Source organism: Ursus americanus, chromosome 25 (assembly GCF_024610735.1).
Source record: "Ursus americanus isolate L20-20 chromosome 25, mUrsAme1.1.p, whole genome shotgun sequence".
NCBI lineage: Eukaryota > Metazoa > Chordata > Mammalia > Carnivora > Ursidae > Ursus > Ursus americanus.
In genome coordinates, this window is record NC_142151.1 from 18,220,472 (window position 1) to 18,246,080 (window position 25,609).

Consider the following 25,609-nt stretch of genomic DNA (forward strand, 5'->3'; position numbering starts at 1 on the left):
CTGGATGGCTCAGTTGGTTGAGTATCCGACTCCTGGTTTGGGCTCAGGTCATGATCTCATGGGTCATTGGATCAAGCCCCACCAAGGGCTCTACTCTCAGCGGGGAGTCTGCTTGAAGATTCTCTCCCTCTGCCCGTTCCCCCACTTGTGCACATGCTCACATGCATTCTCTCTCTCTAAAGTAAAATAAAATAATTATTTTTAAAAAGTCTGAGAGAGATACTTGTTTTGAAAGAAAAGATAACTATACTTTTAAAGCCTAGGGTAGGAACACCTGAGACAGATGAATATGACGGGCTAGTTGTGGTGATTATTTTTATGTATAAATCCTAGAACATATAGACCCAGTTATTTTAACCTTATAAAATAAAGAGTGTTAAATTTACTGATTTGGCAACTTGTTTAAAAACAGATTCTGGATTCATACTGCCAAATTCAAATGTCTGCTCTTGGACAAATGCTTATATTCACCCTAGTTTTCTGGTTAAGAAAAATGTGAATAATAATACATATCTAATATGGTTATTATTAGAACTTAATTGAGAAATGTAAATGAAGAGCTTAAATCAGTGCCTGTGCCTAATCAGGACTACAGAAGTATCAATTATTGATGTAATAAAATTAGGGTGTTAGACTAGATGGTATTTTAGCCTTTTACTATTAAAAACTCTATATGGAAAGGAGAGACTGACTGGTCTCCTCTCTTGATTCTATTGTTTAACATAGTGTCAAAATTCTCTAGGATTTTCATAATTTTAGCTGTATAAAAACATTTATAAACAATTATATTTTCTTTCCAGTAACATAACATAAAATGGCTTATGGTATTCTTTCTTTATAATACTAGGAACATAATGATGACTGTCATTCATTAAATTTATTGACACCATTGCCTTACAGTAAATAGAGTTCTCTAATTGTACAAGCATATTGCAAAGCTCAATTCATCTCAGATGCCTTTCCTATTTTAAACTTGTTTGTGTTACACTGAAATATGGTAATTTAATTCTTGTTCCATGAGATTATTCATAAAATACATTGACAGTCCTTAGAAATCTTTCTAGATTTCAAAATTTTATAATCCCTATCCTGATTAGATGTGTGTAACTGAGTCTTTTATAAAAAAAAGTTGTTCTGTATCTCTCTCAAATTTGATAAGTATTGCCAACATTGTTGATATTAATCATAAAATCAAGATTTCTTTCTAGCTCAAGAAAACATTCACGGAACACATACAACAGTAGATTTTTCATATAAAAAGGCAAAAAAAAGACACCTTGATTTTTTCCTTAAGATGAAGGGATGGCCTTCAGCTTTGGAGAAAAATAAAGTGTACAATATATTCCATGGACAACTGTTCAAACCTGTTCTCCAGACTTTTGAGCTCCTTTAAATAAAAAATACTTTTCTTGTAAGTGACAATATGACAAAGGCCAATTTCTCCCTAAAAAGCATCTCTGGAAGCCAAGTAAAGTGGTTTTAAAATGAACATGATTATGCTATACAGAAAGATGCAAATAAGTCATTATTTATATGCTTGCTTTGGTTTTAACTTCAGAAAGAGGTTTCTTTTCTTCTGCTGAAAGCGTTTCTTTTCTGTAGCATGCATTCTAAGCATTGTATTATAGGAATGCCTTAATCTCTCCATGTAACTGCTTCCTTACTCTTCCCCACAAAACCACCCAACAAAAATATTAATATACCTTTGATCTTAGGCCATATAAAAGTTTTCCTTCTGATGTTTTCTGTCAGGAGCTCTAATACGCAGTTTTAAAAATAGATTGTATATTAACATACAAGATTACATGCACTCCAGGCATTTAGGGACTCACTCAGCTCCCAAACTTAACAGCTGTGTGTCATGAAATAGTGCCATTATGAGGGTCTATATCGCATTCTCCCTTTCAGACTTGCATAGGATTTTCATAAGTGCCTGTTGCAGAAGAGCTAACTGAGGAGTTGTGGGGTGTGTGTGTGTGTGTATATGTGTGTGTTTGTGTGTTTATGCATATGGACCACACAACTGATATTTTATGATGAGTTAGTTTCTGGTCATCTTGGGATAACACACATGCCTACTGATAACTCTTACACTAATATTTGGGAGGCAAGATGTGGTAAAGTTGAAAAATGGAGTTCATTCCTAGTCTGCCAGCCAATCTGGCAAGCTGTTGAGTCATACTGCCATGGCATCCCCAGCCTAATCATAAAGAAACTGTGCATGTATGTGAAAGAACTAGTGTCTGCCAAACTGCCTTCCTGTTAGGAGAACTTAATGTTTGAACTTGGTGATGCCAGGATGTTTTTCAAGTGTCCTTGAGGTTTATCCTCAACCAAAGCTCAGTTTTCTGATTCACTTTTTGGAAAGAATGCTTACAGAGTTAAGAAGAGTCTTTAAAACAAAGTATTAAAATGATGAATGAGGGTTATCAAAAGAGGTGAATAAAATGACAGCAGGAAGTTACAGACCTATTTTTATCTGGTACTCATTCCTATTCACTCTATAAATATTAATATATTCTGCTGTCTACAGCATGAAGATGACCACAGTCAGTTTTATCTGAACCAACTTCTAGAATTTATGCATATTTGGAAAGTATCCAGGTAAGATACTTTATTTTGTTCCAAGACTACTTTCTGACTGAGTTCTCAAGTGCCAAATCACAATATTTTTCAGTTGATTGTAAAAACTGTCCTTTCACTAGTACCGTGGAAGCTATTGTACTTTTAATAGGTATCTCCCTTTGGCAAATTTTGTTAATAATTATCTATTCTTCACAGCTATTCAGATACATTTGAAGAGCTGCTAACACCTTCCAGAACAATCTAACATTCATTTTAAAATCTCTCTGCTACCCGTTATTACGTTTTCAAGGATTTTTTTTCTCATTCATTTTGTGAATTTGAGTGTGCATGTGTCACTGAGCTCTTTGTATAATTGAATTTCCATACTTTGAAAGTCAAAACCTCCTGCTTTAAATTTCTTTCTTGAACTCCCTGAAAATAATTGGTATATCATAAACAGAGGAGTGTGAATTCAAATTGGAAAACTCAAATGACAGTAAATGAACATATCCTAATTGATTCCGATATCTAAATGTATGCATGTATTATTTGAAAGAACAGACCCATCAGGAAGCTAAACTGGGAGAACATAGTAGTGCTACACTATGGGTTTATCTGGAATTAAAGTTGTTCTGAGCTGAATGAGTAAAAAATGGGGTATGGGACATATATTTCATTAATCTCTGAAGCAAACCCTGATATAAAAATATGAGTTAAAATTGTTCTTAGTGACTATTCACTTAGTGAATAGCTATCAATCACTTAGTGGAGTTATTATAAATTTTGCATACATTATATCATCTAATTCTCCCTACAACCCTGTGATAAGACACAGAATTTACTTCAGAATCAAAGAAACTAAAGTTCTAGAAGAGTAAATACCTTGCCTAAGGCCACTCAGTTCATTAGTGGTAGGACCAAAATTAGGTCTGCCTGAAATTTGCAAAGACGTTATTTTTTTTTTATTAAACTACTGTGTCTTTCCATATGTGCCTCTCTTTATTTCCCCCAAAATATTCGTCCTCAACAATAAAATCATAGAATGGGTACGGATAAGGAGGACTTTCAATATAACCTAATTTTTTATTTTATAGCTAATTTTTATTTTATTTTATAGCTAATTATATGAATCAGGTATAGGTTCCCATCAAAATGACATATTAATAAAGGCTGTAGTTTCCTTATTCCAAAATAAATTTATCAAAAAACAAACAAACAACTGTAGAGAGACATCAACTCTTACAAATTCTTTAAAAAGTGAGAATTCCTTGGGAGACAAAGGATTGTTTTGAACTGGTTTGGTGGAGGGTTGTGACTTACATGTAGACAGCTGTTGCCTGGGACACAGAGAAACAAGGGGAGGCTAGGAGAAGAAGGTGAGAGCAAGGTAGTTTTCCTTCTGTTCCTGACTCACTCACCCTGCCATTGCCTGGCCCTTCACAGAAGACTGGTGACCTTGACCATTGTGCAGTATAGGTGTTCACAGGGTTAAATTAGGGCAAAGCAAGAGCTCTGCCACAGTGAAGACTAGAGGAAACCTGACATGGACAGACTAGCCTCAGAATCTAACTCCTCCACACTTTCTCTTCAATCCCGGGGCAGTGCTGCTTATCCTCTGGTAAGGAAGCTAAAACACAGAAAAGTTCACGACTTTGTCAACCATCATACAGATAATTAATGCTCTAGCTAGGACTAAAATCAAATGTCTCTCAGTAAGTGTTTATTCCACTTCAATTGTATATATTGCATATAATTTTATGAGTATATATAAAATACTTATATATATATGATACATATATAAATATAAATTTTATATTTACATATAAAGTATACAGAATATATTTTTATTTTATATATAGTATTTTATATTGATACATATTATTTTATCTATAATGGCATTATATATGTGTGTGTGTATATATATATATATATGTATGTATATATATGTTTATGTTTGTGTGTGTGTATATACATATTTATCCATTCATCCATTGATGGACATTTAGGTTGTATGTCTTGGCTATTGTGAATAATGCTGCAATGAACTTGGGAGTGCAGCTATCTCTTCAAGATAGTGATTTCATTTCCTTTGAACACAAGAAATGAGAATGCAGGGTGATATGTTAGTTCTGTATTTTTTTAATTTTTATTTTTTGAGGAACCTTCATATTGTTTTCCATAGCAGTTGTACCAATTTAAATTCCCAACAGTATACCAGGGTTCCCTTTTCTCCACAGTGTTGACAAGAGTCTTTTTGATAATAGCCATTCTAACAGGTGTGAGATGATATCTCATTGTGATTTTGATTTGTATTTCCCTGGTTAGTGATACTGTTCATGTACATGTTATTCAGATGCTTCTTGACTATTTGTAGATATTTTTTAGGAGAAAGGTCTACTCAAGTCCTCTATCCAATTTTTTTCATTGGATTTTTCACTATTGAGTTTTACATTTTAGGTATCAATCTCTCTCTTTTAAAGATTTTATTTATTTATTTATTTGACAGAGAGAGAGAGACAGAGCACAAGCAGGGTGAGCAGTAGGCAGAGGGAGAGGGAGAAGCAGGCTCCCTACCAAGCAGGGAGCCCAACGGGGGCTCAGTCCCAGGACCCTGGGATCATGGCCTGAGCCAAAGGCAGATGCTTAATGGACTGAGCCACCCGGGTGCCCCTAGATATCAATCTCTTATCAGATATATGGTTTGCAAATATTTTCTCCCATAACCTAGGTTGCCTTTTCATTTTGTTCATTCTTTCCTCGCTGTGCAGAGCAAGACTTAAGGTTTAAGATAGGGGTGCAATTTCATTCTTTTGAATGAGAATATCCAGTTTTCTCAACACTATTCATTGAAGAGACTATCCTTTCCCCATTGATTATTCTTCGCTCCTTGTCAAATATTACTTGACCGTGTATGTGTAGGTTTATTTCTGGGCTCTCAAGTCTGTTTAATTGGATTATGTGACTATTTTTATATTGGTGTCATAATTCTTTTTATTTCCAAAGCTTTGTAATATAGTTTGAAATCAGGAAGTGTGATGACTTCAGATTTGTTTTCTTAAGATTGCTTTGGCTATTCAGGGTATCATGAGGTTCCATATTAATTTTAGGGTTGGTTTTCTTATTTCTGTGAAAAATGACATTGGAATTTTGATAAAATTATATTGAATGGGGTGCCTGGCTGGCTCAGTCAGTAGAGCATGAGACTACTGATCTCAGGGTCGTGAATTCAAGCCCCATGTTGGGTGCAATGCTTACTTAAAAATATATATATAATGATATATATATTGAACTATAGATGACTCTGAGTAATATGGACATTTTAACAATATTAACTCTTCTGGAAGCCTTTCTATTTATGTGTTTTCTTCAATTTCTTTCATCAATGTCTTATAGTTTTCAGTGTCATCAGTTCTTTCACTTTCTTGGTTAAATTTATTCCTAAGTATTTTTTTATGCTATTGTAAGTGGGACTTTTTTCTTAATTTTCCAAAACTTTCATGTCAGTGTATAGAAACCTAACCGATTTGTACATATTGATCTTGCATCCTGAAACTATAGAATTCATTTATTAGTTCTAAGAGTCTTTTGGTGGAGTCTTCACAATTTTCTACATACAAGATTGCACCATCAACAAACAGACACAATTTTACTTCTCCCTTCCAGTGCGAATGCCTTTTATTTCATTTTCTTGCCTGATTACTCTAAGACTTCTAGTACTATGTTGTATAGGAGTGGTGAGAGTGGGAACTCTTATTTTGTTCCTGATTTTAGAGGAGGTACTTCCAACATGTCACCACTGAGAATGATGATAGCTGTGGGTTATCATACATGAAATTTATTATGTTGAGATATGTTTTTCTATACCCAATTTGTTGAAAGTTTTTATGAGAGGATGTTACATTTTTTCAAATGCTTTTTCTGCTTCTACTGAGATGATCAACGATTTGTCTTTCATTTTATTAATGTGCTTTATGTCACATTTATTGATTTATGTAGGTAAGTCATCCTTGCATCCCAGGGATAAATTTTCTTGGTCATGGTGTATATGATCCTTCTAATGTGCTGTTGAATTTGGGTTGCAAGTATTTTGTTGGGAATTTTTGCATCTGTAATCATCAGGGATATTGGCCTGTGGTTTTCTTCTCTTGTAGTGTCCTTCTCCGGCTCTGGGATCAGGGTAATCCTGGCTTCATATAATGAGTTTGGGAGTGTCCCCACCTCTTCAAATTTTTGGAAGAGTTTGAGAAGAATTGGCATTAATTTTTCTTTAAAAATTTGGTAGGATTTATCCATGAGCCCATCTGCCCCTGAATTTTTCTTCGTTGGGAGGTTTTTTATTACCAATTTAATCTTATTTATTGGTCTATTCAGATTTTCTATTTCTTTCTGATTCAGTCTTGGTAGGTCGTATTTTCTAGGCATTTATCCAGTATTCTAGGTTGTCCAATTTTTTTGGCAATTAATTGTTCATAGTAGTCTCTTTTGCTCCTTCTTTGTTTCTTATAACAGCTTTTAAAAAAGATATTATTTTCCATAAATGAGTGAAACCATATGACTCATTTATGGAACATAAAAAGTAGGAAGATCGGTAGGAGAAGAAAGGGAAGAAGGAAGGAGGGGTAAAAAGAAGGGGGAATGAACCATGACAGACTATGGACTCTGGGAAACAAACTGAGGGCTTCAGAGGGGACGGGGGTGGGGGATTGGGATAGGCTGGTGATGGGTATTAAGGAGGGCACGTATTGCGTGGTGCACTGGGTGTTATACACAAGTAATGAATCACGGAACTTACATCAAAAACTAGGGATGTACTGTATGGTGACTAACATAATAAAGAATTATAAAAAAAATAAAAAGATATTTATTTGAGAGAGAAAGAGAGAGAAAAATACAAGTGGGGAGAGGGGAAGAGGGAGAGGGACAAGCTGATTCCCTGCTGAGCAGGGAGCCAGACTCAAGGCTGGATTCCAGGATCCTGGGTTCATGATCTGAGCCAAACACAGACATTTAACCCACTGAGCCACCCAGGTGCCCCTTGTAACAGCTTTTAAGTTAAAGTCTATTTTGTGTAATGTAAGTATAGCTACCTCTGCTTTTTTTTGGTCTCTTTATGCAGGAAATACCCTTCTCCATCCCTTCACTGTGACTCTGTGTGTCTCTGAAGCTGAAGGGAGTCTCTTGCAGGCAGTATATCCTTGTGTCTTTATCCATTCAGCCACTCTTTGCCTTTGACTGGAAAATTTTACATTTTTTTAAAAGATTTTATTTATTTATCTGAAAGAGAGAGAGAGAAAGAGGGAGCACAAGCAGGGGGAGGGTCAGAGGGAGAGGGAGAACCAGACTCCCCATGTAGGACTTGATCCCAGGACCCCGGGACCATGACCCAAGCCGAAGGCAGATGCTTAACCAACAGAGCCACCCAGGCGCACCCCCCCCCACTTTTTTTTGAAAGATTTTATTTATCTGAGAGAGAGACAGCAAGAGAGCATGAGCAGGGGGGAAGGGCAGAGAGGGAAAACTTTATATTTAATTAAGTATGTACTTACTTTAAGTAAGATAGGTAATGACTTACAATTGACATCTTGTTAATTGTTTTCTGGCTGTTTTGTCCCTTCCTTCCTTCCTTCCTTCCTTCCTTCCTTCCTTCCTTCCTTCCTTCCTTCCTTCCTTAATTGCTGATTTGCCATAGTAGTATAGTTTGATTCCCTTCTCTTTACCTTTTGAGTATCCATGATAGGTTTTTGTTTTGTGTTTACTCTGAGGCTTACTTGAGGTATATTAGAGATATAACAGTCTTAAGCTGATAACAATTTAACTTTATTTGCATACTCTGCCTCAGAATTTTATGATTTTGATGTCAGAATTTATATCTCTTTACATCATACATCCATTGACAATTATTACAGCTATAACTATTTTTAATACTTTTTTCCTTTAACCTCTATACTAGAGTTAAGTGATTGACACATCACTATTACAGAATTGTGAATCCAACTATATACTTACCTTTCCAGTAAGGTGTACTGCATATTTTCATGTTTTCCTGCTACTAATTAGCATCTTTTCATTTCAGCTTGAAGAGCTAGCATTTTTTCCAAGGCAGGTCTTATGGTGAAGAATTTCCTTTCTTTAGTTTTTTGTGAAAGCCTTTATCTCACCTTCATTTCTGAAGGACAGTTTTGCTAGGTAAAGTATTCTTGGGTGGCAGGGGTTATTTTTGTTTTTTCTTTCAGCAACTTAAATTTATCGTCTTACTGTCTCCTAGCTTGTAGGATTTCTGCTGACAAATCCACTCATAGCTTTATGGTGGTTTTCTTTTAAGAGGAAAAATTTTTCTTCCTTGCTGCTTTTGAAATTCTGTGTTTTTGCTTTTAGACAGTTTCATTATTGTTATGTGTCTTGGAGAAGATCATTTTGGACTGAAATTATGAGGTGAACTATTATTAAATGCACTTGGATGTCTAAATCTCTCCCCAGGTTTGGAAAGTTCAAAAGCCATTTTTTTTATTTATTTATTTATTTATTTATTTATTTATTTATTTATTTAACTTGTCAGAACCTTTATTTTCATTTATTTATTTTATTAACATATAATGTATTATTTGTTTCAGAGGTATAGGTCTGTGATTCATCAGTCTTACACAATTCACAGCACTCACCATAGCACATACCCTTCCCAGTGTCCATCACCCAGCCACCTCATCCCTTCCACCCCTCTCCACTCCAGCAACCTGTTTATTTCCTGAGCTTAAGAGTCTCTTATGGTTTGTCTCTCTCTCTGATTTTGTCATGTTTCATTTTTTTCCTCTCTTCTCCTATGATCCTCTGTCTTGTTTCTCAAATTTCACATATCAGTGAGATCATATGATAATTGTCTTTCTCTGATTGACTTATTTCACGTAGCATAATACCCTCTAGTTCCATCCATGTCATTGCAAATGGTAAGATTTCATTTTTTGATGGCTGCATAATATTCCATTGTATATATGTACCACATCTTCCCTATCCATTCATCTGTTGATGGACATCTAGGCTTTTTCCATAGTTTGGCTATTGTGGACATTGCTGCTGTAAACATTGGGTGCATGTGCTCCTTCAGATCACTACACTTGTATCTGTGGGGTAAATACTCAGTAGTGCAATTGCTGGGTCATAGGGTAGCTCTATTTTCAACTTTCTGAGGAACCTCCATATTGTTTTCCAGAGTGGCTGCACTAGCTTGCATTCCCACCAACAGCGTAGGAGGGTTCCCCTTTCTCCGCATCCATGCCAACATCTGTTGTTTCCTGACTTGTTAATTTTAGCCCTTCTGACTGGTGTGAGGTGGTATCTCATTGTGGTTTTGATTTGTATTTCCCTGATGCTGAATGATGTTGAGCACTTCTTCATGTGTCTGTTGGCCATCTGGATGTCTTCTTTGCAGGAATGTCTGTTCATGTCTTCTGCCCATTTCTTGATTGGATTATTTGTTCTTTGGGTGTTGAGTTTAATAAGTTCTTTATAGATTTTGGATACTAGCCTTTTATCTGATATGTCATTTGCAAATATCTTCTCCCATTCCGTCAGTTGTCTTTTGGTTTTGTCGACAGTTTCCTTTGCTGTGCAAATCTTTGTATCTTGATGAAGTCCCATTAGTTCATTTTTGCCCTTGCTTATCTTTAGACTCAAAATGGATGAAAGACCTAAATGTGAGACAGGAATCCATCAAAATCCTTGAGGATAACACAGGCAGCAACCTCTTCAATCTCAGCTGTAGCAACTTCTTCCTAGACACATCGCCAAAAGCCATTATCTTTAAATAAGCTTTCTGCTCCTTTCTCACTCTCTTCTTCTTCTGAGATTCCAATGGCATGTACATTGTTTCTTTTTATGGTGTTCCATGAATCCATAGCCTTCCTTAATCTTTTTTTTTTTTCTTTTTGTTCCTCTGTTTAGGTAATTTCAAATAATCTCTCTTTGAGTTTATTGATTTTTTTCTTCTGCTTGGTCCCTTCTTCTGCCAAAGCTCTTAATTGAATTCTTCAGTTCAACCACTGTATTCTTTAGCTCCAAAACTTCTGGTTCTTTTCATGTTTTCTATACCTTTGTTGAATTTCTCATTATATTGTGTTGCTGATTTCACTAAATTGTCTTTCTGTGTTCTTATATTTTTGAGTATCTTTAGAACAATTATTTTAAATTTTTTGTCAGGCCATTCATGTATCTCCATTTCTTTGAGGTCAGTTGCTATGTTACCGTGTTCCTTTGGTGGAGTCATATTTCCCTGATTCTTTGTGATCCCTGGAGACTTGCATAGGTATCTGTTCATGGGAAGAAGCAGTCACATCTTCCAGACTTTATGGGCTGACCTCAGTAAAGGACCTTCACCTGCAGGTGAGGCACACTGGAGCATGCTACAACCCTGGGTCTAGTGGTGCAGGGCACCAAGTGCAGAGTGATGTGGAAGACCCAGATCTGGTGAGTGTGATGTCTCCTCAGGTCAGGCCACTGGGGCCCACAACATTAACTTTGTGGTCCTTGAAGTGGCTGCAAGTCCTGTTGATATCTTCAGTGGTGCCTCCAGGTCCAGTAGCTAGGGACCAGGGCAGGCTGTGGTTGTTGCTAGAGCTGGTGGCATATACACACACAGTTGTAGCTGCCAGCTGCAGGTGCCTGTGTAGTGGCAGGGTTGGTTGCAGGCATACATATAGTGGGGGAGGGCAGGGCCAGCAGCAAGGACTAGGATAAACTGTAGGTGCACTGGCACTGTGGGGACCCTGGCTGTTGGCATGCACTCCTGTGGCTGCAGGCCTGGATGTGCACAGCGGTGGAGGCTGTTATGGGAGACAGGCTGGTTAGGTACACAGCTGGAGGGGCTGGTTGCAAGCAAGCCCAACAATGTGAGTTAATGACAGGAAACAGGGCCAGGTCCAGGCCCACAAGCAGCTGTGGGTGTCCTTGGCTGTTGGTGTGCATTCCTGTGACTGCAGTGTCTCCCTAAGATATGTGCACAGCAGTGAAGGCCAGTACAGAAGTCAGGCCAAGGGCTTGCAGGTGCACAGCTTGGGAACTAGCTACAGGTGAGCCCTGGGGTGGCAGTGGGGTGAGGAAGGGAGTGGAGAGGGACTCAAGCAGCTGCTGTTTGTGAATGTGAATAGTGAAATCTTCCGGGGAGGGGAGAAAGAGTGAAATCTTCCGGGGAGGAGGGTCTACAGCTATATGTTGTTGTTGGTTTCTTCAGTGGTAAAAGCTACTGGGGCCCTCTGCAGAGCAGGTCTCTGGGAACCATAGTGACTCCACTGTGTGACTGATACTGGTGGCCCCAGCCCTTCTTCCTTGTTCCTAGCTGTCTTTATGCATCTCAGCTTTGCTGGTCTCTGGGTGGAGTACAACCAATGCAGGTCCTTCTTGTAATGGCCCAAAAGGCTGGGGAAGCTGCTGGCTCTCCACTCTCCGTTTTCCAGCAAGGGGGTTTCCCTCTTGGCAGTGAGAAATGCTGGACTGCGGGATGGGATGAGGCAGGCAAAATGAAACTGCCCTCCCTTCCTTTTTTGTGTGGTTATTCTCAGGTTTTGTTGTTGTTGTTGTTGTACAGTGTTGTGGAAGTTTCTTAGAAGGACTCCTAAGCTCTCCCAGAGCTGTTTTTGTTTATGGATAGTTGTTAACTGTGGGAAGACAGAGACTGGAATCTCCTACTTTGCCATCTTGGTGACCTACAAGACTTTACTTTCTGAAATACAAGGCTATTCTGCCTGCCCTCCTCAGACCACTTTGTGGTGTCATTAAAAGATCAAACACTAGATGGCAGGAGCTTTGTTTTCAGTTTTCCTCTTCCCTTACTTGACTTCCTTTTAGAAGTTGGCCAAATCACATACATTCCTTAGTTTCTAGGAGTTTTTCTAAAAAATGAATATAATATTTAACAGCAAGGTGCTGACCTAGATATATATTCTTGGGGGTCTTTTAAGTTTTAGGGTCAGATTTTATAATAAAAACCTTCTCTCCCATAGCCAAAAATTTTCACTATTCTTTTTCTATACCTCCACTGACTTTTACATAGTCTACGAATTTTGTCTTTGAACTGTTAGGTGTAACGCAACTCAAGCGATGATTTAATAAAGGCTGTGAAGGTAGCTATTGTAAAATATATTGGTGTGTTTTAACACTGTTTTTGTGTTATATGATTTGTTCAATTCAATTCAGGAGTTTTTAGGACAAATAGAAAGGGAAAGTCATAATGTTTAGGAAAATAATTTTGATAAGTGAAGTCAGAACAATCTCTACTAATCTCACATCTATTCCACCGATGCATAGAAAAGATGAAGCAATAAAAGCAGCTCAGGAAAGAAAAACACAGAGGTTTGATGTCAGAGACAACCTTATCTATTATAAATACACATCATTAATTCTGACAGCAATTCTCTTTAGGGTTTTGCATATTTAACAATTCGTGATGTTAATATTTGTCATTATCTGCTCATGAATCTTTTTGTAACTTACATTTTGAATTAAGAGTAGTTTGATACCATGAATGGTCTTTGAGAGGTTTGGTTAATTTGTCATGGATTTTTTTGGAGTTCTAAAGTTTTTAAATATGTTTATAGCCTATCAAATTACACAAAGTTTATAAACATTCATCTGAAATGGTTTTTAAAATCGTGTCAATAGCAATCCTTTTTAAACCATGTCTGCTATAGAATCATGGACAAAACAGAACTTATGATAAATATGCTAAAGTTAATATAAGTTTACCTACCCACTTTTAAACAAAGATTTTTTTTTCTTTCCAGACAGTGCCTCTCAACAGTAATAAAAAAATATGACTTCCACCTGAAATACCTACTGAAAACCCAGGTATTAACTTTTTTTTACTTCACCTGTCAATTCAAGAAGCATCTATTAACCATATACTCTTTTGCTAAAACTTTGCAGTTTTCTGAACATAAAAAGATGAATAAAGTAGAAGATCCATACTTGAGCAGCTTTCATTCTATCATGGCAAAGCAGACAAGTAAATAGATGTGTGTTAATCAAGTGTCATAGATACATCGGTCTTTCACAGACCGATGTGCATATAGGGCATCAAATTTTACCTATTTGATCTGAATATTGAAAAATGAGTATGTCAACTAGGGAAGCAGCACACTGAAGGAAGGTGGGGAGTGGGGATAACTTTCGGTGAAGAACACCATGAACAGAAGCAGTTAGGAAACAGCCTGCTGTGATTTGAAAACTGTATGAAATTGGAATGGCTACAATTAGGGTTCAAGGCCTGCAAAGAGACCAGATGAAAGGGACAAGCAGGGGCCGTTATATAAGATCTTAAGGACACTTTATGGACAATTTAATGGTTTTCTAATTTATCAACTGATGACATACAGCCATTATGCAAGGCAGTAGATTGACAGATGGGTGATTAGAGGAGCATTTCATTAGCCCAAAGAAATGATGAGGGTATTGACAAAAACTCTACAATAGGGGTAGATAGGAGGGAACAAATTCATAATAGGTGAAAGTGTGCAACTTATATGATTTGGTGAAAGACTATGAGTAAAATAAAAGAAGAGAGTGTCTAGAACACCTCCACATTCCTGGCTGCTAACTGACTGATGGAGACCTCAGTTCACTAAAATAGCAAAGAGAGGAGAAGCTAGATTGACAGGGAAAACTGATGGATTTAGTCCAAGACTACTAAGATTTGGTCACCAACAGGGCATCCAAGTTGTGGTCACCATTAGGCAGATCATTTCTTATAGCTTATTCTTCCAGGGAAGGGTTAATCTTCCACAGATAAAACAACCTATGATTATAGAAAATTGTGTAAGACAGTGGTTTTTTTTTGTTGTTGTTGTTGTTTTAAGGTTTATTTATTTATTTGAGAGAAAGAGAGAGAGAATGGGTGGAGGGGCAGAAAGAGAAGGGAGACAGAATCCTAAGCAGACTCCAAGCTGAGCACTGAGCCCGACACAGGGCTCGAGCCCACAACCCTGAAAGCATGACCTGAGCCGAAACCAAGAGTCAGACAACCAACTGACTACACCACCAGGCGCCCCAAGACAGTGTTTTTAAAACAAGTGAGGATTTTTTTTTCCATTAAATAATTGACTCCTGATATATATGAAAAGATAAAGAACCTAGGTAACTATCCCTAATATTACTTAACAGTAAAAGATTCCAAAAATAATAAATAATATTTCTTGATGAAGATACCAAACTCACGTAAATTCCACATAAATTTTAAAGACACAGTGATGACAAACACACAGCTCATATACCCTCCCAAAGTGTAATCCTCTCATTCTAATTCCATTTTTCTTTCATAAGCCTGGCTTAAGTCTGGAAGTTTAAAATGTGAAATGTGAAAAAAACTGAGAGATTGGTTTAAACCTCTAAAAGTGTCATAATTAGTGCTTCTTTCAGCCTGATTCTTCACCTTTGTGATAGTCATTTCTAGTGTAGAATTTGAAATTTACCAGGTACCCAAGGCAAATGAAGACTTCATTCCTAGATCATTTATGTCTCTTGACTATATGTAAATATACTTTGGGGGTTATGGTAAGCTACTTACGAATGAATTGTAATTACCTAAATGTCTTGGTACTGCTCATGTATTACAGATGCCTTTTTATAGACACACATGCAAATTGTTGAAAATTTGTGAAGTTCTCAGTTTCCAAGAGGTTTGATCATCTTATATATAAAGCCTCCAATATTCCCACTTTAAAAGAATCCATTGATTATTATAAATTTTTCCAGTATGACTTAGAAGTTGGCAAAACATCAAATAATTACTGTCTTTACAATAACACAGGCAAATAGTTATCATTACCCAAATCTGAATTATTTTATAAATAGGCCACAGAGTGTGAGACTTTCCAGAAGAACTCCTTCCAAAACAATGAGCTTTTTAAATGTGATTCCTCCTATGAAGTATCACTGGCAAATATCTGAGAAGTGAGGACAGACTGTGATATGATCAATTCATAATTTTGTTTCCTATTTATCTGAAAATTGCATTAAGTTGCATTTCATCAATGTTTAAAGCAGTACCAATTTGAAAAACAATTTTTTTATATTCCCCAAACTTAGATTATTTTTTTTCCCAAGGTTTTACTTACATATGTGAGAGAGAGAGAGAGAGAGAGTATGAGCAGGGGAGAGGCAGAGGCAGAGGGAGAGGAAGGCTCCCTGATGAGCAGGGAACTGATGTGGCACTCATTCCCAGAACCCCGGGCTCATGACCCGAGCCAAAGACAGACAGAGACCCAACCAACTGAGCCACCCAGGTGCCCCCAAACTTGGATTATTAAACATAATTTTGTAAAAATAGCAAACACGCAGGCTGAATAAATATGACATGAATATTATTGAGTAATATGGATAATTTAAATGTTCAAATATTTTATTTCCCCAGCCATGGTCATTTAAATATTTTAGACTTGACTTATTTCAGATTGGGCATTCTGACTATTATGTTTGCTAAATAGATAGTTTTGTAAGTAGTTTACGTAGAACTTTTCCTTTGAACATTTTCTTCCTCTCACCTATTCCACTAATACCCAGAATGGTAAGGAATATTTTCATATTCCTTTTGTATTCTGCATTCATCTCTAATATTTCAGAGAAATTAAAAATAGGAGAAAGAGAAAGAATGTTCCCTCTAAGATATTACTCAGTGCTTACTTAATGCAAATTAGTGAATTATTTACTCACTGGAATCAAGAGAAATGGAAATCAGAACCATACTCTGAAGTTGCTGATGATCTAGTTGGGAAGACAACATATTCACGTAAATACATAGAGTGGTACACATACAGAGCAAAGCAGTGTAAAACAAGATTTCAATTCATGTGCAAGAATCAACTTCTGATTCCAAGTTGCTTCTTCCTAGTAGCCTCTAATGCACTGTCTCTAAAATTTTTATTACAATGCCAAATAGGCCTTTAGAGAAAGTTAGCAATCCCTACCACTGATGATAAACTTACACTAGAATCCAAAAACTGGTGAACTAACTGTAAACTAGATGGAAGTCGTTCGAGAAAAATCTACTCATGCTTCAGAATATTGTATGGCTTCATGAAATATCTTCTTGGTCTACAAAGAGCTACAAACCTCCAAATACTTTACCATCTAGCTCATGACTCATAGAGTGTACCAACTAGATAACCAGAACGGCATCTCTATTATTCAGGTGTAAGTAACTCAGTGAGTAAGGAGGAATAATAATTATCTCAGTTTCCTCTCCCCGAGACCAAAATCCAACTGTATTCAGCCTCTAGACGGAGGCTAAAAAATTCCATATACAAGTAGAAATAAAGGGGGCACAAAGGGATCTTATATATTTAGCTTTATTAGAACTGAAGCCCTTTTAGTAACAAACAGATCTATTATTGGATTTTTAGAAGTTTAATTTCAAACATAATTTAAACACAGTGGCAGTAAAGACAGATTTAGGAGCAGAGATTCCAAAGTCAGGAATCTGTATATGACAGCCCTCCACCACTATGGAAGTTTTTATTCAACTTTCCTAGAGTTTGTATTATTCATCACTAGAGTGAATATAATAAAATATAATATAATGATATTTTTAAAAATTAATAAAAAGTGGATGTAATGTGTTTAATATAATATAGTGGTTGGACGATAAAGAGTGTTCAAGTAAAGATAAGTACAAGTGTTATTTTACTGCTATGAGAGTTACTATTTTTAACACTATTACTAAGCTAGAGGACTGTACAGGATCCAGAAGAAAAATGTCACAAAACCAATTTGCATTCACAACAGAATATAAGAAGAAGTAGGAAATGACCAAAAAAATCATAAGAAGAAAATAGAATAAAATGAATAGGTAACAAGGACCCAGCTAAAGGTTACAAAAGAAGAAGTCAAGGAGATGAAGGAGATAAAGTCAGGTCACAAGGAAAATAAAACACAACTGCAGAATTGGAACCTGCCTTAGCAGAAATAAAGGGCATACTGAAACTACTATAAGTCAAACCTATTATGTATAGAACACTCTCAGACTTAAAGAAGAAAGAAAAAAGTGAAACTAGATCTGCAATAAGGGAGATAATCACTAGCCAACATAATTTGTATTCCAAGTGAGATGGAAAGCACTGAAGAGTTTTGTCAAAGGGATGACATGATCTGACATTTTATTTGGGATTTGTGCCTTGAATTATATAATACATGAAGAACATATAATAATATATATACAAATTAAAGAATGATATTAGAACAGGCCTTCTTATTAAACAACAAGTTTAGCAACAAAATATTGCCAGTATCATAGGATCTACCCATGTGCCACTTTAGATATCTTTTCCTCTACATAAGAGATAATCTTTGGAGAAAAGTGTTTTGTAGCTTTTCTTTTCACCACTTCACCTTTTCTCGTTTCACTATCAAAGGATATCTATGCATTCATTAGCAATACAAAGTTTAGGCTTCCTTTTTAATGTCTACCTAAGCAGAAGCAAACTATATGTAGTTTTTGAGCCATGTATCTTTCACTCATCGTTTTGCAGATTTATCCACCTTGTTCCATGTGATTTTGATTTGTTTCCATTGTTGCATGGTACTCAATTAGATCAAAGAAACTACTTATTTATCTATTCTACTGTTGATGTATACTTGAGATAATATCAAGAATTTTTCTAGGGTATGTACCTAGGGTCATAGACAGTTTTCTTTTTTATATATATTTTATTTATTTATTTGAAAGTGAGAGAGAGAGAGCAAGAGAGAGAGCGAGCACACACAAGCAGGAGGAGGAAGAAGCAGACTCCCCACTGAGCAGGGAGCCCAAGGTGGAGCTCCATCCCAGGATCCTGGAATCATGACCTAAGCTGAAGGCAGATGCTTAACTGACTGAGCCACCAGGTGCCCCAGACCCTTTTCTAATAGGGTCACACATATTTCATAACAGATGAGAGTTCCCATTGCCCCATTTTCTCACCAACATGTGGTACAGTCCAACATTAAAATTTTTGACTAAGTGAGGTATATGTTTTGATCATATTTCAGTTTTAATTTTCATTTCCCTGAATATGAATAAATTCATTATTCTTTCCTTTTTAAAATATAACATCAAACTGTCTTTTTTTATTTCTGAAATATTTTTTATTTTTATTATTATGTTCAATTAGCCAACATATAGTACATCATTAATCTTTGATGTTGTGTTCAGTGATTCAATTTGTGTATAACACCCAGTGCTCATCACAACACATGCCCTCCTTAATACCTATCACCCAGTTACCCCACCTCCCACCCCTCTCCCTTCTGTAACCCTCAGTTTGTTTCCCAGAGTCCAGAGTCTCTCATGGTTTGCCTCCCTCTCTGATTTCTTCCCATTCAGTTTTCCCTCCCTTCCCCTATGGTCCTCTGCACTATTCCTTATGTTCCACTTGAGTGAAACCATTTGATAATTGTCTTTCTCTGCTTGACTTATTTCACTTAGCATAATCCCCTCCAGTTCTATCCATGTTGATGCAAATGGTAGGTATTCATCCTTTCTGATGGCTGAGTAATATTCCATTGCATATATGAATCACATCTTCTTTATCCATTCTTCTGTTGAAGGATGTGTTGGCTCCTTCCACAGATTGGCTATTGTGGACGTTGCTGCTATGAAGATTGGGGTGCATGTGCCCCTTCTTTTCACTACATCTGTATCTTTGGGGTAAATATCTAGTAGTACAATTGCTGAGTTGTAGGGTAGCTCCATTTTTAATGTCTTGAGGAACCTCCACACTGTTTTCCAGAGTGGCTGTACCAGCTTGCATTCCCACCAACAGTGTAAGAGGGTTTCCCTTTCTCCACATCCTTGCCCACATTTGTTGTTTCCTTTTTTAATTTTTGCCATTCTAAGTGGTGGAAGGTGGTATCTCTCTGTGGTTTGATTTGTATTTCCCTGACAGCTAGTGATGTTGAACATTTTTTCATATGTCTGTTAGCCATTTATAGGTCTTATTTGGAGAAGTTCCTGTTCATGTCTTCTGCCCATTTCTTAACTGGATTATTTGTTTTTTGGGTGTTGAGTTTGAGAAACTACCATCTTTTATGGTATAGACAGTCAAACTTTTCATCCATTTTCTACATTATCTTATCTTTTTCAAATAGATTCATGGGAACTACTTATATATTTGCTCATCATTTGATTATGTGTATTGTAAATATTTCCTTTTAGATAGCGGCTTGTCTTTTCACTTTCATTACAACTTGTATTTATTAAATCAACCATCTAGGATTTTAATCTACATAAAATAAAACACATTCATGTTAACCAGATAGTTTGACTAGTTTTGGAAATGCATATGCCAATGTAACCACCACAGAAATCAAGATATAAAATATTTCCATTACAGCAAAAAGTTCCCCATTTTTTTTTTGCAGGAAATATCTTCCATCCTAGACACCATGCAACCAAAAATATACTTTCTGTATATAGATTTTCTTTGCCTTGATCTCCAATAGAATTTTACTAGAAGTGATAAGAACAGGACTCTTGCTTTGTTGTTAATCTTAAGGAGAATGTTACAGTCCTTTACCATTGAGTATGAAGTTATTTGGAGTTTATGTAGTTATGGCATGAAATTAGTTGCCCTTTACGAGGTTGAAGAAATTTCCTTCTATTTCTGGTTCACTAGGAGTTTATATTATAGATGGGTGATAAATTTTGTCAAATGCCTTTTCTGTATCAATAGACAGGCATAAGGTTTTTCTCATTTAATCCTTTCAAATTTTACAAATATTTTTGCATTACTGGGATAAACCGTACGTTGTGAAAATTTAAAACCCTTTCGAGGTATTTCTGGCTTCAATTAGATAATTTTTTGTTAAGGAAATTTGCATTTGTATCGATGAGACACACCGGTCTGTATTTTTATTTTGCTGTGATGTTGTAGTTTGATTTTGATGTTGGAGTAGTGCAGAACTTATAAGTTGAGAGGTATTCCCTTTCAGTATATTTTGAAAGAATTTGAGTAGATTTGATTTGACTTCTTCCTTAAATGTTTGATAAAATTCACCAATGATCATCTTTTTGGAGTTTTCCTTGTGGCAAGGATTTTAATTATAAATTCAATTTCTTTAATTGCCATAAAACTACTCAAATCTTAAAGCCATCAACTTCCCTCTAAAGTTTAGTGGCATCCCACAAATTTCAATATGCTGGTCATTATCTCTTTAAATATCTCTCTACCTCATTCTTAACTCTCTAGAATTACAACTGCATATGTGACTTTGACAGCTCTTAAATGTCATGTGTTAGTTTTTCTCCCCACTGTTTTTTTCCCTTCATGATTCAGTTAGGATAATTTCTCTTGACCTATCTTCAATTTCATTGATAATTTCCCTAGCTACGTTCAATCTGCTGATGAGCTCACTGAAGGAATTCAGCTCTAATATCACATTTATTTTTATATTTCTAAAATTTAAATTTGCTTTTCTATACAGTTCCCATCTCTGTGTTGAAATTCCCTATCTGATCACACATGTTGTCCATATTTACTAGATCCTGTAACATGTTAATTATAGTTATTTTAAAGTAACTTGTCTGATTATTCCAATATGTAGGTCATACATAGATTTGTCAGTTGTTTCATCTACTGACAATGGGTTGCTGTTTGCTTTTTTATGCAAATTGTAATTTTTGATTGAATGCTGAACAACACATGGAGAATAGTAGAGAATGAGATAAATTGAAATCACACCTGGAAATGGGCAATGTTCTTCCTCAGTTATGCCATTACTATGCATGGTAGATATAATCTAGCCAAGATTTGTGCTTTATTCATGTTTTGTTTTTGCTATCATTATCATCAGGGCACTTCACGCTTCAGATTCCTTCAAACAGTGGTTAGCCACTATTACCTGTACATACAGTGGGGCTTGTGCTGCCAGAATTCTTTCCTCAGTATTCTTGCTTCATTTTCAGCTTTCAACAATCCCTGCTCGCTATGCCACAAAGATGGTCCCTCTCAATACTCTAGTCTCTCCCCCAACACTACTCTGCTCTTTGTTTATTATTCAAAATAGACTCATCCTCTGTAGTAAGGTAAAGGGAGGTCTGTGTTGTAATGATCAGTCACAGCCATAGGCAGACTGTGTTCTATAGTCTCAAGATTGGAACTTTCTGAGAATCCCTGCCCCTCCACCTGGCAGCCAAACTATGTCTTATATCTGTATTTAGTCTTAAGCAGAAGATGATTTTCTGCCCTTTCTGACACTAGTACTTGGCCTCTGATTGGTATCCAGGTAGGATCCTTGACTCAAGACAGAGTATCCTTCCCCTTCCCCATGGCCCAAAGGTTTTTGCTTTTACTTTTCCCTCACTGGCAAAGGATCTTCAGCTATGTCTAGCTCTCACCCACAGGGAGAGTGCTTTGGTTTCTCTTCCTGTCCCCCAAAAGTAAGATTTTTTTGCCTGGGATCAGGGTGACAGAGAGTGTTCTGCCCCTCTGAGTGTTATCGTTTTCCTAGCTTTTCGCATCAGCGTAAGACTTTTACTTCCTGTTAGAGAAGTGGGCCCACAGAAGTGGGCAGGCCTTTGTGCCTATCTCCCAGAAACAGCTGATCATCTGCTACATACTAGACCGCTAAATGGACCTTCATTTTCCTGAACAATATTTCTCCTGAACAGCTGGTAAGCATCCATGGAAAATAACTTAAATAGTGACTGTAAACTCTTCTTATGTTTTAGACTCCCAGATATTCCAAATTGACATGCTAGTTCCTACCTGGCCACTTAAGAATTTGTTATAATTTTAGTTAATTTGTTCTTATCCTCTTGTATAGTGGTCACCTCTTTCTCCTGTGCTCTGCTAAAGGTCAAAGACTTTGTATGCCCCATCTCTCCTTGGAGGGGCCTATCATTCTTTGGAATCCAGTATATTTGGTCACTTGTGACCTCAAATCTCTACTGAGGTCAGAAAAATTTATGATTTTGTATATTACCTGCCTTTTTTCATTGCTATGGTGTGACCAAATATCTACATTTTAAGCTGAAATGGAACTCCAAAGACTATTTTTAAAAAGATTTTATTTTTAAGTAATCTCTACACCCAACATGGGTCTCAAGCCCACAACCCTGAGATCAAGAGTTACATGCTTTACTGACAGAGCCAGCCAGGCACCCCTCCAAAGACTATTTTTAATCTTTAAAGAGCAATTTATAATAGCCCTAACTACTTCATCTGGAACAAAAATAATTTTAACTTCTCAATTTGTCTCGAAACTCATTAATTGAATTTGGCATTTTTCAGTGTGTAAATATAAATAGAAACTCATCAAAGTTTATAAAAACTTGGAAAATAGCAAGCTCTTACATGGCTGTTCCTCTGGTCTTCATCACAGCTAAATAACAGTGGGGAGGGAAGGATATGTTTTGTTTTGTTTTGTTTTGTTTTGTTTTGTTTTGTCTTCCAGAAAGATGCAGAGGAGAAAAGTTATCACCTATCTTCTCCAGTGTTCAAAATACTTTTAGGATATGCTTAATACCTAAAGTATTAGAATGTTGCTCCTCAGAGTCTATGATACATCAAATATTTCCTAAGATAAGCTGGGGATATAGCATATAAAATAACAAAAGTGCATTACCGTCAGTTTTCACTAACCCGAAGAGTCACAGAGATAAAAAGAATTTAGAGGTAGTCCAGTTCAAATCCTATATAATGCAAAAATCTCTCGATATTCCTGACTCTTTGCATACCTGTAATGTGGAGTAATTCTCTACTGACAGAACAGTCTCTCAAATTTTCAACAAAATAATTTTTATAAAGATTTTCCTCATACTGTGTCAAAATGAATGTCTCTAAGTTTGCAACCATTTGTTCTAATTTATCATTCCAGGGCTACTTACAGTAAAATTAATCACATTTCACTTAAACAGCCTTCAACTACTTGAAATAGTTATCATGTTTCCTTTTTCTTTTTTTTTTCTTCTAAGCTAAAGTTTCCTAGTACCATCAACTACCTTTACTTTATGCCCATTAAACTATAGTCTTCTGGCTCCGGTCTCAGCACTCTGTGCTCCATCTGTGACACAAACTCCCATTCCCATCACCTAAATATTAGATGTTCTGAAATGTTACATACCCAGTGTTCAATTTTTCTTTCCTCCATAGTCTCTGTTTAGACAGTCCAATCAAATTCTTGGCCAGGTGTCACCTCTATGAAAATTATGCTCAAATTTAGCTTTAATATCACTTCAAATCAGGGACTAATGCATGTTTCATAATCTGTAGAATCTCTCATATGGTGGATCAGCCATCACCTTCTACGAGGGTGTGTGTGTGTGTGTGTGTGTGTGTGTGCGCGCGCGCATGCGCACACATATACCCATGTGTGTATATACCAGAGGAAATTCCAGGGTTTTGGAATTTAGGAAAGTGTTTCCATATAGCAATTTTGCATGTGCTTCTGCCTGGGTCCAAAACAGTCACTACATTCTGGCACAATTTTTTGGCATAAATTCCTGCCATAGTATAAATCCATACTTCACAGCTACACATACAGTTTTTCAGGTAATCATTTTCTTCACTCAAAGCTCCTGGGTAGAGAGAGGCTTTCTCAAAAGCTCTCTTGGTCAGTAGGCATTGTTTTTCTTCTCCCACCTTTTGCAGGTAACAGTCTATCCAGTGTATTCAGAGATTTCAGCTCCAGATCTGCTCCTTTCCCTACTCCCCCCTACTGGTTTAGGTCTAAAATCGCAGCACTTGTCCAGTCCTGAGCGGTAAACTTGTCTCTGAGCCTGAAGGCCTAAATCTAATCTGGTATTTCCCTTAGGCCATTGTAGCATCATTGTTAAAGACACTGCTCTGGCTTTAAGTTCCCTCTTTAAATTTCTGTCACCCAGAAATTTATCCTATCTTTGTTTTGGGCTAAGCTATATACTTAACACATTTTTCCTATAGTTCATCTAGTGTTTATATGAGCATGTGTTCTGTGTGTGTGTGTGTTTTCTCAATCCAACAGTTGGCAGAGCTAGAATCTCACTGCATTGACCAATATCTGGAGGTTGTGTCTGCTTGGTCGTCACTGTGGAAGGTCAAGCTCTGCATATCAAAAACCGCATGCATCACAATCTCATCAAAAATCTTCCCAAAATTTGTTGCCATAATTGGTTTCTTGGTTTCCTAAGCATCTTCTTGGTTTCCTAAGCATAAAACTTTAGAATCACTTAAATCCAAACTTTTTGTTGTCCACACATCCAATTAATCATCAAGTTAATTCTACTATTGGAACATTTCACTTAACATATTCTAGCAATCTCAGCGATTCAGGAATGTAATGAATATAATATTTATCTTTCAGAATTTGAGGAAGATTAAATGAGATAAATCAGATATGAAGCACTTCAAGACTAGAGTTAAGAGATGACGTAAATTAGCTACTGACTGGCCAAGTCAACTCAGCATTTGCATTTTAATTAGTAATATTCTAAGGATTTCCACAAATTCACATCACGCATCTACTTTGAATGTATGAATGAAAACTAAACATAGCACCTAATACATGCCCTTCTCATAGTTTTTATTACCTTTTAGTTTTTATTTTATTGGTTATATGGAGATGTACAGTGTCTGATTTCTCATATAAAATGAAAAATTTGTGTGAATGAATAAAAATCAAAAATTAATTAATTAGCTAAAATTTAACTCTTATTCTCTGCCAGGGACTTTTTCATATTTTATCTTATTTAATCATTATAACAACCCTATAATTAATTATTATTGTTCCAATTTTACAGAAAAGAAAACTTAGATCCACAGAAGTTAAATAATTTGATAATAGTCGCAGGTACAAATAGAGCAGAACCAGGATTTTAGCACACATAACCTTACTGTAGAGCTGAAAACAAAGTCAACTACACTGTTCAGAATAAGTATATTAATAGTATATCAATAGTTGGGTTTCTCTTCTTTGGGAAAGTCTAATTTGTCAAGTCCAGTCTCAAATGTTGTACCAGAATTAAACTCCTGGTCAGATTATACTCATGGAAAATGTGGTGGGGATACTAACTTTCTAGTTATGGAGAGTATATGGCTTTCAATTTAATTTA

General features: G+C 36.4%; 1 protein-coding gene across 3 annotated transcripts in view; it reads left to right on the plus strand.

Moving 5' to 3' along the window:
• PIK3C2G (phosphatidylinositol-4-phosphate 3-kinase catalytic subunit type 2 gamma) overlaps nucleotides 1-25,609 on the plus strand; it is a 354,209-nt gene that overhangs the window by 64,003 nt on the left and 264,597 nt on the right. For all 3 annotated transcript variants that reach the window (XM_087855664.1, XM_045781381.2, XM_045781382.2), the window contains exons 7-8: nucleotides 2,534-2,604; nucleotides 13,335-13,398. In XM_087855664.1, coding sequence (XP_087711790.1) covers nucleotides 2,534-2,604; nucleotides 13,335-13,398 — 135 coding nt within the window. The remainder of the gene's footprint in view (nucleotides 1-2,533; nucleotides 2,605-13,334; nucleotides 13,399-25,609) is intronic.